This window comes from Thermochaetoides thermophila (genome assembly GCF_000221225.1).
Source record: "Thermochaetoides thermophila DSM 1495 unplaced genomic scaffold scf7180000011816, whole genome shotgun sequence".
Classification (NCBI taxonomy): domain Eukaryota; kingdom Fungi; phylum Ascomycota; class Sordariomycetes; order Sordariales; family Chaetomiaceae; genus Thermochaetoides; species Thermochaetoides thermophila.
This window is the reverse complement of record NW_006383032.1, coordinates 5714986-5727989: the sequence shown is the minus strand read 5'-3', so window position 1 is coordinate 5727989 and position 13004 is coordinate 5714986. Positions and strand designations below refer to the sequence as shown.

At 51.4% G+C, this 13004-nt stretch overlaps 4 protein-coding genes across 4 annotated transcripts; 1 reads left to right on the top strand and 3 right to left on the bottom strand.

The window, feature by feature from the left end:
• Positions 1 to 1163: 1163 nt before the first annotated feature.
• CTHT_0036520 (uncharacterized protein) lies at positions 1164 to 2216 on the bottom strand (the record flags this gene model as incomplete). Its single annotated transcript, XM_006694017.1, has 4 exons — positions 1164 to 1348; positions 1435 to 1585; positions 1662 to 1750; positions 1934 to 2216. The coding sequence occupies 4 exons, from the start codon at positions 2214 to 2216 to the stop codon at positions 1164 to 1166; spliced, it is 708 nt and encodes a 235-aa protein (XP_006694080.1).
• A 663-nt stretch (positions 2217 to 2879) lies between these two features.
• CTHT_0036510 (uncharacterized protein) lies at positions 2880 to 6248 on the bottom strand (the record flags this gene model as incomplete). Its single annotated transcript, XM_006694016.1, has 2 exons — positions 2880 to 3188; positions 3255 to 6248. The coding sequence occupies 2 exons, from the start codon at positions 6246 to 6248 to the stop codon at positions 2880 to 2882; spliced, it is 3303 nt and encodes a 1100-aa protein (XP_006694079.1).
• Positions 6249 to 6955: 707 nt separating this feature from the next.
• Positions 6956 to 8468, bottom strand: CTHT_0036500 (putative aminotransferase class I and II family protein; the record flags this gene model as incomplete). Its single annotated transcript, XM_006694015.1, has 6 exons — positions 6956 to 7265; positions 7325 to 7492; positions 7551 to 7828; positions 7881 to 7908; positions 7965 to 8377; positions 8433 to 8468. 6 exons carry the CDS (start codon positions 8466 to 8468, stop codon positions 6956 to 6958), a joined length of 1233 nt encoding a protein of 410 aa, XP_006694078.1.
• A 1886-nt stretch (positions 8469 to 10354) lies between these two features.
• On the top strand, positions 10355 to 12748 carry CTHT_0036490 (uncharacterized protein; the record flags this gene model as incomplete). Its single annotated transcript, XM_006694014.1, has 2 exons — positions 10355 to 12206; positions 12276 to 12748. 2 exons carry the CDS (start codon positions 10355 to 10357, stop codon positions 12746 to 12748), a joined length of 2325 nt encoding a protein of 774 aa, XP_006694077.1.
• Between the last annotated feature and the right edge of the window lie 256 nt (positions 12749 to 13004).

Sequence of the window (13004 nt, the reverse complement as noted above, 5' to 3'; positions counted from 1 at the left end):
TCAGACGAGAGCGAGGAGCATGCCGGGCCTTGAAGAAGTGGAAGGACGGGATGACAACAAATCGGGCCGGTGATGTAAAGCCCCGGGAGATTTGTAAGAAACGGACCTGCAAGATATGTATGCTCCTTTGTTAAAGGATTCGATAATTTAGTTGGCTGATGAGGTTCCGGCTCCAATTATCGATGGGTTGAATCATGTCAGCTTCTCAAGCTTGCCCAGGCTGTCTGAGATAGGGCTGAACCACCAATTATGTCGAATCCTTAATGCAGCCACCTGCCACTGGTTTTGTAGTCACAAAAGCCAGATTGGCCTAAAAAGGTGACGAGGTCAATAGCATGTTAGACGTACTGTCCCTCTGAATGAGCCAAACCGTTACCTATATGATATCGGGATAGCCTGCATGACTGTTTGGAACTTGGCTCGGTCGGTAATACGAGGATTGTGAACCCAAGCTCAGTTGAAGCGAACGTTGATCACCCAGGGAAACTGTCCTTCCATGTCCTCATGATATGCCGGATTGTAGCTTTAAGCAACCCACGAAGCTTTGTTGGCCGAGGGTGGCATCAGAAACGGAGATCGCTTGCGACGAGTGAGAGTTGTCTGATCGTCTCCAGGACTCGGCCGGGGTTTGTGGTTCACGTAGCGATCAACGAACCTGCTTTCCCCCCGGCAGGATCAAAAGTGAAAAGAAACGGTTCACCATGATACCAAAGCCTTCTGTCAGCAACTCAAACAAAGTTTATTGGCTCACTTGGCAGGAAATGTGTAGGTATGTCGTTCTTCGCAGATCATCTATTGTAACAAGGCTTAAACCTGGAGAGGCCAAGGTTTGGGAATCAAAGACGATCCTCTTCAATTCTGCACACATGGTATCAGCAAGCATATGTCATCCATCAAGCACATCACTCGGGACAAGTGTTTCCAAGAAGTTGTCGTTTTTGTACAGCCGCGGTCGAAGAACAAGTCTAAGAGAGGAAACAAAGGAAAAAAAATGCCAAACTAATGCAGCAGTCAGGCTTGCTCCGCGGTGGTATGGTCTATATGGCGGTGTGACCGGAATCCTGCAACGCTCTCTCTCACCATTGTTCGCCCGACCCCCCTACTGTACTGATACATCGTCCATTCCGTTTCCGTCAGTTGGCTCTTGGACGAAATGGCTGCGTTTAACCGACAATCAGCTTGGTGCCATCCTCCGAGAAGTCGTACTCCGGGATCTCGAGGTTCAGAGGAGCAGGGCCTTTCCTGATACGGCCCGAGATGTCATAGTGAGAACCGTGGCAAGGGCAGAACCAGCCGCCAAAGTCACCAGCCTCGCCGATGGGCACGCAACCCAAGTGTGTGCAGACACCTGCAAAACCACGGATTAGCCACCTTCTAAAACGCCTTTCCAATATCCCACTCTTTCTATTTGAGGGATCGGGGGACAAAACATACCGAGCATGACGAGCCACTCGGGCTTCTTGACACGTTGGTCATCGGTCTCGGGGTGCCTGAGAGAGGCAACGTTAACGCTGTTGGCCTCATCGATCTCGGCCTGGGTACGGTGACGGATGAAGACGGGCTTGCCACGCCACTTGATGATGACCTGAAGAGAAGAGTTGCGTCAGACTGAGTGTTTCTATGCTAAACAGCATATAAGGACAGCATTGAGGTGTCCTCACGTTCTTGCCCTCAGGAATGGCAGCAAGGTCGACCTCGACCTTGGCCATGGCCAAAACGTCAGCAGAAGCGGACATGTTGACCAGGAACTCTGTTTGACACCAATGCGTTAGCCCCATGTCCAAATTCTTCCCCCCCAAATCGCAATTGACATCTGCCACCAAGTCCTGGACCAATACCCCCGCCATTGCCCCTCCCCCTCCCGAATGCCCAGTAGCCCTTGCCATAACTCTCCACACCCCTCACGACATCATATGTCCAAGCAAATTCTTACCCTGCACAGTGGACTTGGCACCGGCTGCGGAGATAGCACCGAGCGTGCCGACCATGAAGTAGGAAATCAGCGCGTTCTGGGTGCTGCTGCCCGACGTCTTGTACTTCGAGAAGTCCGGAATCCTAGTGGTCTTGCTCTCGCCCTTGAAGGGGCTCTGGAAGGTCGACGAAGCAGCCGAGCCGCAGACCGCCGGGGTCGTGCTCATGGCGCGGACGGCGTTGGTCGGGAGCCGGAAGGCAGCGGACCGCGCGAGCGCGCGCGAGACTGTCGAGACGGGAGCCATTTTGCCTGATTTCTGTTGCGATTGAAGGTCTATCGGCTGGAATGGGCTGCTTATTTGCGCGGGGGGGAGCGGTCGGCGAGGATGAGAGAGTATATAGCAGACCGGAGGCGCGGGATGGTGTTGTCGACGGACGCCGGAGAACAAAGAGACCAGTCGAGGTCGGTGGACTGAGGTTTTTCTGGAAGAGGCGCTCGTTTCTGGGCCGAGCACGGGGTCCAGCGTTCCCACATTTCCCGGCGTGGAGCTGGCCCGAGGGAAGCTCTTTTGCACGTTGCCTAAGGCATCATCGGTCAATTAGCGACGCCCTGATTGGCTGCCCCTCCATCCGAAATCTTCCGCAGCCGTCAGCCAGCTGCTGGCACGTCGAGCCATCGTCTCATTTCCAGGATCACCATCGCCACGGGCCGCTCAGAGTTGGGATGACAACCTCTAAGAGACCCCAAAGTTCTGTCGCCGGAAGGCAAATAAAACATCAAACCACCAAAATCTTCAAAACAGCGTGCAAATTCCATTGTCAACCCCATTTCCATTGCCACCACCCAACCTTGGTGTCCTAGCTGAACCGTATCTACGGATTAAACTTCGTATTTCAGTTATCAGCGTGCCCCCAGTGCCACAGCCATTACATTATACTCAATTCATACAAGGTATTTCCTACAAGTCTCAGTGCATGCGCCGCAGCTCCTCTACAATATTCCTCATGTCCTCAACAGTGGGACCCAATCCGCTGCAGATGACCTCCTGAATTGCCTCGTCGACGTCGAGGAATCTCTCCAACAGCTCGCCATCCAAGAACCGGAACGGACCATGCCCAACTCTCTCAGCGTTCTTGAATGCCCTGTAGGATCGGAAGTTGGCATTATCGCTGTCTCCCACGGCTTTGATTACATCAGCCACCTTTTCCTGGAATCGCAAGAGCAAATCCAGAGCATGTGGTGCTATAGTGCCAAACATATAGATGCCACCCTCGACCTAGAGTACTTTGTTAGCGAGGTTCAAGCGCTCGACCTCGTGCATCGGGGGTATATAAGAACTTACGGTGCCCAAAAACGCCCTCGGGATGATCAATGCTTCGGGTGAAGTCTCAACTGTGATACTCCGGATGCGATTGACCATCTCGCCCAGATTGATCTCAGCTGTGAGTTCCATCCTCTTCCGATCATCTTCAGTAATGCCGTCGACATTCTGTCTGAGCACCTGAAGATTACCCTGTGCATCTGCCTCGAGCCACAGCCCGTTTTGCACATAGCCCACTGCGGTTGACCAAGCCGACTGGTAATGCCTGGCCCGCTCGACCAACTTGGCCTGGCCACCTTCTTCTGCCGGAATATAGTCGACTAGCGAGATCGACTTCATGAGATCTGCAACGGCAATCGTCCTTCCATGGATCGCTATCTCAACTGGATAAGTTGACGGGCGATAAGATGCCAATTTTGTGAGCTGTGCAGTCGTTGAAGAGGTCTCCTTGTATTCGCAAACAGTAACCGCCTTAGTGAGTCCGACAACGACCTTGCCATCGTCCATTACCGCAAGACAACGGCACGCACCTTTGAGCTGGTAGCTCAGAATCTGATAGGGGTTGCGGTCGCTGTCGATGCCCAAAACGAGGATGCGGCCACGTGCTTCTGGGTTGCCGTGGGATGGAGCTGGGCTGTAGTCTGGGTCAGGCAGATAGCTCGTACCAACAAGGAAGCGTTCGGCTGGGTTGCCGTATGAATCTATGAACTCGGCTCTGGTGACACACTCAACCAATTCTGTATAGGACGGCGACCCGAGCTCTATGGACTTCCCAACCCTGTCAAAGAGCACTTCGTCGACCAATTTAAAAGAGCTCTGGACAATCTCTTCGCCCTTTACCAGCTCGCGCTTGATGCAGCCTAGGCCAAAAACCTTCTCCTTGGGCGAGTAGGCAATCCTCCGAACCATTTCGTTCAAGGGGAGCGACCGCACATAGGTCTTCCTCTCGCGGTCAAGGCGAGCCAATTTAATTTGGGAATCTGTGGCCAAGGCGACGCAATCAGGGAAAGCTTCGGAGTCAAACGGGCAAACGTAGGCAGCCTCTTCTGCAGTCACTGCCGAGTACACGATCCTCCCCTCGGACCCGTAGATTAAACTAGGATGCTCGGTGGTGGCGAGTACGCTGTACAGATTGTTTTCTTGAGGAAGGAGGTGGAATTTTGCTTGCGTGACTCCCAGGACAACTCTCCTCTTGCCCGAGAAAGAGTAGTCTGATGAGATATTGAAGCTCACCACATTGCCATCCTGCGTTGCGATCAACAACAAAGGACCGGAGACCTCAGGAGGAAGAAGTTGCACTAATGCAAGATCCTGTGGGATCGAAGTGTCGTCTTTTGACGTTCGCAACGACTCTCCATGTATGGGCTCTAGAGTGTGAAGGTCGATGATAGAGACGGTACCAGAGGTCCAAAAGCCAACCACGCCAATGCCGCTCGACTGGGGAGGGACATGTAAGCAAGCAATCTGATCGCTCTGATTTAGGTTCTTCTCCTTCAAGATTCGCAGGTCATTCGATAGGCTTAATGATACAAGCCCAACGCCATCAACAGACAAAAGTAGCCACTCAGCGTTGGCAGACGCGTTAATGATACACCTGCCCTCTTCGGGAGTCCATGATGTTATCGCGACACCGCTTTCGGTATCAAGAAGGGTCGCGGCAGCAGGAGTGACATGGAGGATCTGTCCACTCGGAAGATCCACAGCTAGTAATGTTTGCTGGTCGAGAGTCATCCCACAGAAAGAGCTTAGCTCCTCGATATCCCCCTGGTGATCGAACTTAAACACTCTGGTTTCGGTCAGAAAGGACATGACCAAGATGTTCGTCTTGAGTGAACCATGAGAACGAAGAGAGAATAGTCCGCGGCAGAGCTCGAGGTCAGCCAGGATTCCGATGTCTTCAAGTCCAACTCCACTTCGGACGCTTCTAAGCGTTCCATCCTTGTGTACGCCACTGCACGTAACAATTCGGGCCTGTCCGGATGAATACTCATTGCCAGGCTGTCCCGAATCACCGCGATTCCCCATATCCATTATGGCAAAGTCCAAGATAGGCCCGATATTCTGGAATGACTCAATAAGCTGCAGCCTCTGTTTGGGGTTCTGGTTTTCCAGATCCAGCCGGAGCAGCTGACTGTTGCCGTAATGTGAACCCACAAACAAATAATTATCGCCGAGGTACACAAGGGTACTTGCACGTGAAGTCTCTCCAATTCGAGAGACTTCCATGCCGGTGACGACAACACCATTTGTCTTGATACGCAACAAATGGAGGTGACCATAGTCATCGGCTAGGAAGTAGTGAGTCACATTGTACTCGGCCCACGCGACGAAGATGGAGGGCTCCTTCAAGACCGACTCAACTTTCGCCTTGGTAACTTCGTCAATGTAAAGGAGTCGCGTTTCTCCAACCACGATCAAACCACCAAGATGTGCCTTTGCCAACTCAACATGGCGGACATTGTGTCGCTTCACCTCTTCTTCGACCTTCCGGACAGGAATAAGCATAGAAGCAGTGGAATCGCGCACTTCCATATCAAGTTCCCTGTCCTTTTCAGGGTTGAATTGAGACGCAACAGTGTCTCGATCATCAGAAGTGAGCCGATATGTGGCAAGCTTCGCGTCAGTCGCATCAGCTCGGGTCTGGTACAAAAAGGCAACTTTTGGGTGTCCAGTTTCAGTGTAGAGGAACGTGCTCGCCTTGATGAAGAGCTCAGACAGACGAACTTGCTCCATCCACTCGAGCACCATTGCATTATTCTTTCGGTGACCCATTCGCCAGACGTTCAAAACCCCTTCCCAAAGGTGCATAATCATGAACCGACCTGACGGGTCAACCAAACACCGGTCTTGGCTTTGACTGTCCCGCATGTAACGCTCGCCCGGGTCCTTGTATGAGTTCACAGTCTCTAATCGAAATGTCTGAGGGTTCCATAGCAGGGTAAAGTAGTCAAATCGGTCAGTGGCAACAAAGAGGAGGTCGGTTTTCGAATCACGGGGCCTGAGTTTCTGCAGCATCGAAATAGTGCCATGGACGGTGGTAGAGTGAACTAGCTTCAAGCTGCCTTCCGAGAGCTGCCATATCTCTAACCGATTGGCCTTCCTGATAACCTTTAATGATTAGAATTTGGAGCTCGAGGATCTAAGGGGAAATCGACAAGGGGAACTCATACGCAAGCACCAGGCTTTCCTCTTCCTCTGAAAGTAATTGACAGCGCAGGGCAAGCCGCACGCTGGTGGGCTTGTGAATCGGAGCTATATAAGCCATGTCGATTGAGACCGGCGACTTGGTCGGGCTGTTTGGGATATGAAGGTCACATTCGTTGACTTTGAAGCTCAGCAAATCTTTGGAGGGTTGGTGATGCAATGCTGATGAAGATCGGGGAATTTCGCAATTCCTGAGGGTCGGTAGTCAAATCCATGCCCAAGCTACCCCGCGTTCGCGTCGTGAGTGTCCCGCTGCCACTTGAAGCTCAGCCAATCACAGCCAAGTGTTTCTCATCCAGTGGGTCCAGTTCCTGACAGTTGGGTCGATTGTTCATCTGCTTGCCTGGCAGGCCCCAAGCATCATGGGGCGCTGCATGGTTCCCAAACAGGCTTGAATGAATATTTGCAAACCGATGGTCATATGTAAAATTCAATTTAAGACATAACCAACAACGTATCATGTACCTTTCCCAAGTTTCCTATCCAAGTCTAAACTCTTCTATAACCCAAGAAAAGCTTCAATTCCAGCCCGACGCCTCCACTTCTTGCAGCGTCTTCCAGATCCTCTCAAGCCCGACTTCTAAAGCTTCCTTCACTGCTGTGAAGCTCAGGCGGAACCATCCCAACTCTTCAGTAAAGAAGTTGCTTCCCAATGCGATAACCACTCCGTTTTTCCGGAGGCGACTGCCGATTTCCTTCTCCCTACGCTGGTATTCCTGCTTCTCTTCGGGTGACAGGCGATGGATCGAGAGATTTGGCACATCTGCACCAGCAGGCAATCCCACCAAGAAACGTCTGAGATCAATCCAAATGAACATGCCAGCATTCCTAAGGGTATCTGTCAGCCACAACATTTAGATCAGAAACGGAATGTATTGGCGACTTACGCCTTCTTGTAGTATGGGATCCCATGGTCATCCAAAAATTTGGTTGCCCGAGCAAACTGAGTTCCTAGGCGTTGCCGGTTGGTGGCAAAGAAGTTACGTGTGAACTCTTCGTCTTCCAGAATTTTAGCCCACACATCTTGGATCACATAGGGCGGCCATTGAAGCATGCTGCACAACTGTTAATATTTGGTGCCTTTGATGTGATTAACGCATCAGGAGAGCTTACCTATTGCTGGCCATTGACCCAAGCAGACCCTGATTTCTTGTGTACAGCATGCCAAGCCGCAAGCCATTGACACAGAAGTCCTTGCTTGCACCATAGGCAACATGGACGAACTGAGAATCAATGATGCCATCAAGATCCAATGATAGGATGGAGGAGAATGGGATGGCATCCGGTGTCTGGGCATTGTCAAAGACTGAGTTGGCATAGATCTCGTCACTGATCAAATGGAGGTTGTGATGACTGCAGAAGCGTGCAATCTCCTTGATTGCTTCAACCGGCTAGAAAATGTGAGCTTTTCTTGTTCCTTTAAGCTGAGTTCGAATGGCTTACATAGCATCTTCCAAGAGGGTTATGCGGACTGGTCGACAAGTGTTAGTAAAAGCTGCAGAGTTCAGGGAAGCAAATGTTTCTTACTTAGTCAGGAGGAATGCCCGAACTTTGATTCCCTTTTCTTCGGCCTCCTTGAGTGCGTTTTCCAGGGCCTTGATGTTGTGACTGGCACTGAAGACATCGTCAAAGCCTTGGTATTCCTCCAGAGGCTGGAACAACGCAGGAACAATGACGCCTTTGGCCCGTGTTTGAATATCCACGGCAAACCCGGTGTAGAATGGCTTAGGGATAATTATCCCCTCTCCTTCATTGCAGATCGACCATGTAAGGGTATCAACAACAGATGTCACACCGTTCAAAACAACAAGCTCATCGGGCTGAACAGGAGTACGAGGCCGGAAGTTGGAATTTAGGAAGGCAGCAAGGGCTTTCCTGAGTCGAGGAGATCCCTTGGGCCCAAACCCATAGGTGAGATGGCATATAGGGTCAACCGTAAGCTGAATAGCTGGTAAGTCAATGATCCACCAATTCTGGTACTTTAAACGCGCTCACATTCTCATTGAGGTACTTGGAGATTTCTTGATGCATTAGGGCATTTTCTGCGAGACTCAAGTTTACCCTTTCCAAGGTTAGAGAATTCTCATCACAGAAAGGCAGGCACAAAGACAGAACTCACACTCCATCTGGGTTCTCAGGAGTCCAAGGGTTGCCAAGTGACTTCTCAAAGGAAGCCCATTGGCGCACATGGACATAATTATGCCCTCCGCGATGGGAAAGCTGGAAGGATGAGATCGCATCCTCTGTTGTCATCCTGATGCTGCTCGCCATTTTCGTAGTCACTGGCTAGATGATTTTACATGGACAAGATTCTCGGGGACTGCTGATAAATCAAGGGACCGATGGATCATCCCAACCTTGTCAACCTTGTGCGGGGTGCAGTTTTATGTGGGCCCTGAATACTTAATCCACCCAACAACCGGTGATTGATGCAACCGGGAGTACACAGTAAAAGTCTTAAGCAATGATCATCCACGCAAAGGTAGAACAAACTTTTAGCCGCCGTGAACTTAGACTCCATCTTGTGAACTGTGATGCAAGCGGGACAAGACTGTCCTGTCATTTTCCCCTTCAATGCCACAAAAGCAAGCGGTCAGAGCAAGCAAACTTCACGAGCGAAACTACGACATTGTAGTCTCCCAAGACACTTCTTCCTCGCGTCCTGAGCCCAGCCCAAGACTGCAATGAAAAAGCAAAGGTCGCGTCACCTGGAGGCAGTGTAATACCAGGGACACTGTGGCAGACGACCATGGGCAAGCCCAGAGGGAAGTCCGCCGAGTGCCAGAAATTAGTATAATCACGATTCTGCTCCGTAGAGCAGTTTCAGAGATTAAACTGAAAAGAACAGATACTACACTTGATCTAAGCCAAAAGGCAAAGAGAGCTGAGGAAAAAAAGGAAGAAAACCTAAGAAAATGTTGGGGAGGGTGAGCAATAATTTATAGTCTCAGGAAGAGGGTCTGTGCGCGGCTGCATCTACAACCGCGCACGGTCCATATGCAGACACGGAGGAGGCCTTCGGTTTATTAAGCAGTCCCCATTTTTTCCCCGTGACATGCCAAGAATGTTTTCGTGCATGTTCCAGTGACCAGGCAACGAAAAGGGGCTTCAGGAGACTCAAGCAGCCAATCACTAACATCATCACACTTTTACAACCTGGAAACAGCATATTGGTTTGGAGTTTGCCCAATTTCCAGTCAAGATCTTATTTGAGAAATGTGTTACCACATCATCTATGCGGACTTGCCCAGATCCTTGGTGTGGGCTGAGTTCTGGCTCAGAGTCTGTCAATTGCGTTCATGTTGTCTGAAGCACTGCTATATTTTGCAGAGTTCTTGGCCAGTTGTCAAAAGTAATGGATGAATTTCACATGTTGAACTTGTCTTCTCTGTTGAAAGGTTGCGGAACATCTGCTCGTTCCTTTTTTTACTTGGACATGCTCTTTCTCAAGTGTATCCAGGAATGCCCTTCCCTTCTTACCGCTCTTATTTTCTGCACACAGCCTTAGGGGTGCAAATAGCGATCCAGCTGGTGTAATCAGAAAGTCCTTGCCTTCATGTCCAGTGCTGTGTGGCGATGGCAGCGATGATGATATCAGAGCCAGCACCCTGCGGGGTGTGCACAAGGACAAGCAGTAACTGACAATAGGATAAACAACGTGAATTCAGCGCTTTTGGTTCTGCCAAACAAGACAATAACCTCAAACAGTTAACATCAGAACCAAAAGCCCACATCTGACCTTTAATCTTTCCTAGGAAAGTTCTGCAAGCGAGCTTTCTGAACCGTACACTTTCTTTCGTTGCACATCCTGAAAAGCCTACTGCTTTGCCTACCAACAGATCTATTCACACAACGATTCTTTGATCTTCTTACATCCGAAAGACAATTTCTGAGTTGTTATACCTCACTGATTCAAAATGGCCAACCTTCCTCCTCGTCCGGTATTTACCAACCTCGACAACGTGCTCGACTCTGGCTCTCGTCCGCATTTCAATAGTTTGCAGGGCAAGCAGCAGGTGTCTCGCTCTGACTTCCATCCGTACTCTCGGCCAGCTAAAACTCCCGACGGAAGCTCCATTATTCCGCCCTGGAGAGTCCGCCGCGGGATTTGTCCGAGCCAGATGACAGCGTTTCCCGGGGCATCCATCACATCTTGGAGAGCACAGCAGTGCAATTATCATCAGAACCGGGTGGGCAGAGATATGCCGATACCCAACTACCCACCTGCCGGCTGGACGCAGCCGTCACCAAGCGGCTTTCCAATGAGAAGTCCTGCGCTCAACACCAACGCTTACGGTAGTGAAGCGCTGCCGTCAAGCGGCCGGGGCCGGGGAGCGTATGGGGATTCCCCTTTTGCGTACCAAGCGGCGCTCCCGATGAGACAAGAACAATTTCGGAGCTACCATCCTCCTTCTTGGCCTGGACAAAACAACGTGTCTTCAATGATGACAAACTCGATACATCCGACCAACGTGGCCACCTGCCCTCATCATTTGGCTGGGTGGAACACAGAAATGGGACCAAGGAGCGTACCACTGGCTTCAACCCCTTTCCAACGTCGCGGTTCCATGGTGAGATCGGACCTTACGAGCAGAAGTGTCTCGCCCATGTCTCTCTCAAGCGCAAGGATGGCGCCTGAGCAGATAGTGGTTAACGTGAACCGATCTTCTATCGACAGGCGGGTGTGCGATCCGATGAACCTGGACCAGAGTCGCAGCGGGACTGCCACTCCTTCCTCGCGGAGCAGCTTGGACCACACCGGAGTGCTGGGGCAACATGGGCATCCTATTGTTGCCCCGAACACTCCTATTCGGCGTAGTCCATTCGCTTCTGTTTCCCGACGCCCAACCAACTTTTCTATGAATGATCAGCATCTGCTGCGAAACTTGAACTCAGCCGCGAGCCAACTCTACGCAAACGGTTCCCCGAACTACACATCTTTCCAGCGACCCGACGAAACAACTTCGGCCATCAATCTCACCATGGAGGACTACCAAGCTCAACAAATGGCGGCAATCCATCACGACTCAGTTTCTGTTGTCCACGGCGACAATCAGCCTGAGATTCCGGCAATTGCTCTTTCTCCCAATCCAGATACTACCCTCTTTGTCACTTGCGGTACTGAGACTCGCAAGCTTCTCATCAAATCGGACGCTCTTAGCATCTTCAAGGTGTTTGAAAGACTCGCCGATTCCAACCGACATTACCTCCACATCGACTTGTGCCGCGTCCTGATTGATCCGACTAAAGAAACCTTACCACCCTACTTCGAACCTGAACCTCATCTTGCCGCTTTCCAAACGCTTCTTGATGTTATCCACAACCCCAAGATGGATGTCCGTGGCATATTTACTCCCAACAAGCTTTGTCAGCTCGGTCATCTTAACAATCCTAGTGTTGCTGGCGTAGGTTCGGGGCCGGGCTTGGGCATCAACGAGCCATGGGCCGACTGGCTGCGGGCGCACATGAAGAAATTCGTCGAGCACGTTCGTCGACTCTGCGCGCTTGGGGAATCGAAGTCGACCTTTCTCTGGTTGGCGGGTCCCAGCTTCAAACATAGCTGGGATAAAGACATGAAGGACAAGGCGCTGGAGAAGGCTCTTGAGGCTTGCCGTGCTTTCAGATGGGCCAAAGAGTTCAGAGAGCTGGTGGCCTCGACTGCCTACCTTTGCGCCGTCGATCCGGACAGCAAAGAGACGGGAGAGACTGTTCTGGTGCGCCCAGATGGCGCCAAGCTCGAGGAGAGCATTTGTGGTCGAGACGTTGTCGGTGAGTCAATCAGTCAGGAAAAGAGTTCATCCATTACAGGACGCTAACTGTCCAATGCATCATCAACAGAAATTATCGTCAACACCCGGAAGCGCGTCGCCGACCAGTTCTTCAAGGCTGCGCAGGCGTCGCTGACTCGCTGGACCGTCCAACTGGGCCGCCGCCCGTGCAAGAACCAGCTCTGCACGAGCGGCCGGATGGCGGCCCTGAACAACTTCCTGCTCGTGTCCGGCCTCTTCCCCCGCGGCGATCTTCCCAAGTCGCTATTCGAGATCATCACCGGCCTGAGATACCTCACGGCCAGTGACGCCGAGCTGGCCTCGGTCTCGCAGCAGCAGCGGGGTCCTGTGGTCGGCGGAGAGGCCGCGCCCGGACTGGAGTGGGCGGTCCAGATGCGGGTGAAGCACGTGGCCGTGTGTACCAAGTGCGACGAGCGCGCGCCCACCAGCACGCTGTTCCCCTTGGAAGACCTCCTGGTCGACCTGACCTGGGAGCTCCAGGAGCGGTTGCTGGAAGCTGCCGCTCGCGCTGAATGTGCGTAAAGCTTTTTCTTTATTTTTAAGAAAAATAATTTTACAATTTTTATCCTGTAATTTTCTAGCTGAAGGGACATTGAGAAAAAGGGATGGGTTACAATGAAATGTTCTTTTTCTTTTTTTTCTCTGACCAGGCAGGTAAATGGTTGGAAGATTGGGCCTTGGTCAGATGGGCTTTAGTTAGGGCTCAATTATACGATTGAAATACAACAAGTACTGCATCATCTCGAGTTCTTTGGTGCTGCAGACCATAAGTAGCATT